This window comes from Nicotiana attenuata, unplaced genomic scaffold, assembly GCF_001879085.1.
Source record: "Nicotiana attenuata strain UT unplaced genomic scaffold, NIATTr2, whole genome shotgun sequence".
NCBI lineage: Eukaryota > Viridiplantae > Streptophyta > Magnoliopsida > Solanales > Solanaceae > Nicotiana > Nicotiana attenuata.
Window position 1 is genome coordinate 7,914 of NW_017676669.1, and position 3,472 is coordinate 11,385.

General features: G+C 34.9%; 1 protein-coding gene across 1 annotated transcript; it reads left to right on the top strand.

Moving 5' to 3' along the window:
* Nucleotides 1-1,842: 1,842 nt before the first annotated feature.
* LOC109221155 lies at nt 1,843-2,988 on the top strand. The gene is made up of 2 exons (XM_019385617.1): nt 1,843-2,102; nt 2,227-2,988. The coding sequence occupies exons 1-2, from the start codon at nt 2,016-2,018 to the stop codon at nt 2,707-2,709; spliced, it is 570 nt and encodes a 189-aa protein (XP_019241162.1). The 5' UTR covers nt 1,843-2,015; the 3' UTR covers nt 2,710-2,988.
* The last annotated feature ends 484 nt before the right edge of the window (nt 2,989-3,472 follow it).

Genomic DNA, 3,472 nt, shown 5'->3' on the forward strand with positions numbered 1-3,472 from the left:
AAACGGCTTTAGACTCCTCTAATACCACATTGAAAGCATAAAAGAGTATGAAATTGGGAAAGAATGAGAAAAATCCAAAAAAAGGAGAAAATAGATAAATAGGATCTTTGGCCAAAGAAAAATGCCAACTCATCTTTTATTTTCCCTACTTTATATAGATATATAGATAAATAAGGTATCAATCTTTGCTACAGGAGGTAAAAATTCCCATTAATAAACCCGACCCAACCTCCATTTAACCTGACCCAAACCAAACAGCAAATCCAATGAACAACGCCCATGAAATCAAAATGATAATTCTCAACTACTTAACTTTCTCCTCTAAATTACTAACTTTTCCAACCTCCACAAGATTAACAAGTTCAATTTCCTCAAGTTTCGTGTTTAAATTGTCTCTTTCAACCTTAATAGCATTTTCCATTTCATCAAATATGTTGTTCGAATTGCTCCTTTCAACCATATAGCTTCTTCCATTTCATCGACTTTCGTGTTCAATTTGTTCTTTTCAACCTTCATAGCATCCAATTTTGTTTTTAAATTTTTTATCACAATAACCGCTCCACGAGGGCGCTCTTCGTCATGCCATTCCCAATAACCATAGTTACTAATCTACAAAATATCAAAATATATAATTGAAAATAAGTATACATTTTTTAGAAAGATCAAATACAACTTCTGAAAATGCAAAGCAAATCGGAACCCAAATGCAACTTACTTTTGGTCTTGAACATTTGAAGAACCTTCTCCCAGCATTTGTATTAGTCCAAGCAGTCAAATTGCAAAGCAATCAGTCCACAAGCGCATCTTCTCACACATCATATCTCACAAAAATCCACCAATCCTTCAGATATAATTATTAGAAAATGAGTCATAGGGAGAGCTCTTTGTGAAATGGATATTGAAGAATAAAATTAGGGTGCTTGCAAAGGTAAAAGAAGACCCTCGATTGGGTCTGTTTTGTTCAGGTCAGGTTAAAGGGAGGTTGGGTCAGTTTTATTATATGTGGGGTCTTTTTTCAATTGTGGCAGCTTATGTAGAGTTTTGTTAGTCAATAAGGGTATAAATGGTCCGATACTTAGACGGCAAAGACATAATTGATACCAAATTTTGACGAAGGGTATAAGCGACCTATTTCGGATTGTTGTAGGATATAATTAACCCTTTTTCGATTTAACTATGATTCCACGGCAAAAACTTAGCGCATTGATGCCTCTATAACTACAACAGCGACAACAACAAATTTAGTATAATCCCACAAGTGGGAGTGATAGTGTGTAAGCAAATCTTGCTCCTACCTTGAAAAGAGCAATAGCAATAGCAACAGACAGTAACAACAACAAGAAGATAATAAGAAAGTGAGGCGAAAGAAACATGTAATAATAAAAATCTAAAAATAGGAAATGTAGAGAAATCTATATTCAAAACAGCACTTTCAATTTAGAACTCACAATATTTAAGTGCTGAATATTTTGCTATTCAAGGATTTTAAATTAAAATTTATCTTTAGCTAAAACCTATCTTGCATTGTTGTCTGAGAGTATGGACAAAATATTTCAACAAATTAGTTGCATTCACATCAATTTTAATCTACAACCATAACTCAATTCAATATAGTTTGACCAAGAGATCTTGTTATGAATTTAAAAGAGACCTCTTATCAACTCATGAGTCATGACGCCAACATAAATCTCATAAAATTAAAAGTTTGTGTCATGCTTCATATGCTACCATCTTTCAATGTGTGAAATAATTTAATTGCATTAAATATGAAGAAGGCTTGTACTAGTACTATTGAGAGTTGAATTGAATAAATAAAATCATGAAAAGTTGCAAAAGTAACCCTTAGGCATTAAGTAGGGTTTGCAAATACCAACGGCCATTGAGCCCCCAAGGCGCGATTCCTTATTATCCCATCTTTGCCCTCCCATTTTCCTCTCCCCCCAACTCTTCATTTTCCTTTTTAATTCCCTCTTCAAACTGCAAACAACAAAACCACAGAAAAAAACAAAAACAAAATGTCAAACAGATCCCCCATTTTCCCCTTTGTTGAACCTCAACACTTCAGTGACTATGGCTTCGACCCTCAAATCGATTATTTTCAGGTATTATTTTTTTAATTTAGTTCAAGTACGTATACATAATTTGAGTCGAAAACAACTCATTTTGCACCTGTTATCTTAAATAAAGATGCGTTCTTGTCCTTAATTTTGCACCCCTGTTTAACAGATTTTAGAAGAAGCAAGAAAGCACAAGATTAGAGAAACGGCAAGATCTTCTATAGATACAGTTCATTTCAAGCTACAAAAACCAATATCAAAAGACGAATATTCAAAAAAGATCAGGAAGAACAGTAGCCGTAAAAAATGGTGGAAAAATGCTCTGCTCTTTTTCAAGAGGAGCACTAGTTCCAAAAATGAAAATATCTCCGGCGACGGTGATCTTGACGTCGACGGCGAAGTTCACCGCCGGTGTGCTACTTTCCGAGGATCAGTATCTGGGCCGGTTTATATTACTGAGAGTAGAAGTGGGTCGAATACGCCTTGTCGTACAACCAGCCGGCCGTCGTCCGGTCCACTCACCGGAACTTTGACTCCTAGCCGGAAAGGTGATTTGGAGATCCCCTACATTAACCTCAGGGAATTTAACATGGACCCGCAGCAGCATAGGATCTCGACAACTTCAGCTATGCCCATATATTTGGTCACGTGAACAGAGCAGTATTTAATTAATTTTTAATTTTAAGTACTACTGCTAATTAGAAAGTTGAACCCTTTAGTCTTTAATCAAAAGGGTACTCTTATTATTATTTTGTTTTGTTTTTTATGGTTAGAAGTTCACTTTTCCAGTCATTTTATGCAAAAGTGCTTTATTGATGGCATGAAGCAACTTTTGTCTTGTGAATTGTCAACAGACGGTCTTTATCTTTGATTCTGCGGCCTATTGTAATGAGCTGATTAATCTACTAATGGCGTGCTTTTGCTTCGACCACAGTTTGCTTTTGATATTTTTCTCTAATTTTTCCCTTTTTAGGGTTGTGATTTTAACTTTATCTATGAATAGATATCAACAACAACAACTAACAAAAAATCCAGGCTAATCTCATAGGTGTGTACATAGATTTTGCCCTTACATTGAGAAGGTAAATTGACTATTCCCGATAAACCCTCAGCTCAAAAGATAAAAATTGCAATAACAATATCAAGATAATAAGAAAATTAAAGGGAAAGAAAGCATGTAGTGATAGATATCTAAGAATGAAAAAATACAAGACTAACATTGGTACTACTAGTATGAAAAAGAAAAATGATCGACTACCTACTAACCTTTTACCTTAATTCTTGATCTCCACACCCTCTTATAGATGATCATGTTCTCGATAAGCTGAAGCAGCACCGTGATTAAATATCACCAAATCCAAAAGAGCAGGCCAAAAAAAGTGATCAAGCCAATTGCCTATCAATTTTAACTAGAA

What these genes read in the sequence shown, in the direction of transcription:
- LOC109221155 (XM_019385617.1), top strand. Translation starts at nt 2,016, where the DNA reads ATGTCAAACAGATCCCCCATTTTCCCCTTTGTTGAACCTCAACACTTC. An exon ending in CTCAAATCGATTATTTTCAG is followed by an intron (nt 2,103 to 2,226) that starts GTATTATTTTTT and finishes CCTGTTTAACAG; the next exon opens with ATTTTAGAAGAAGCAAGAAA.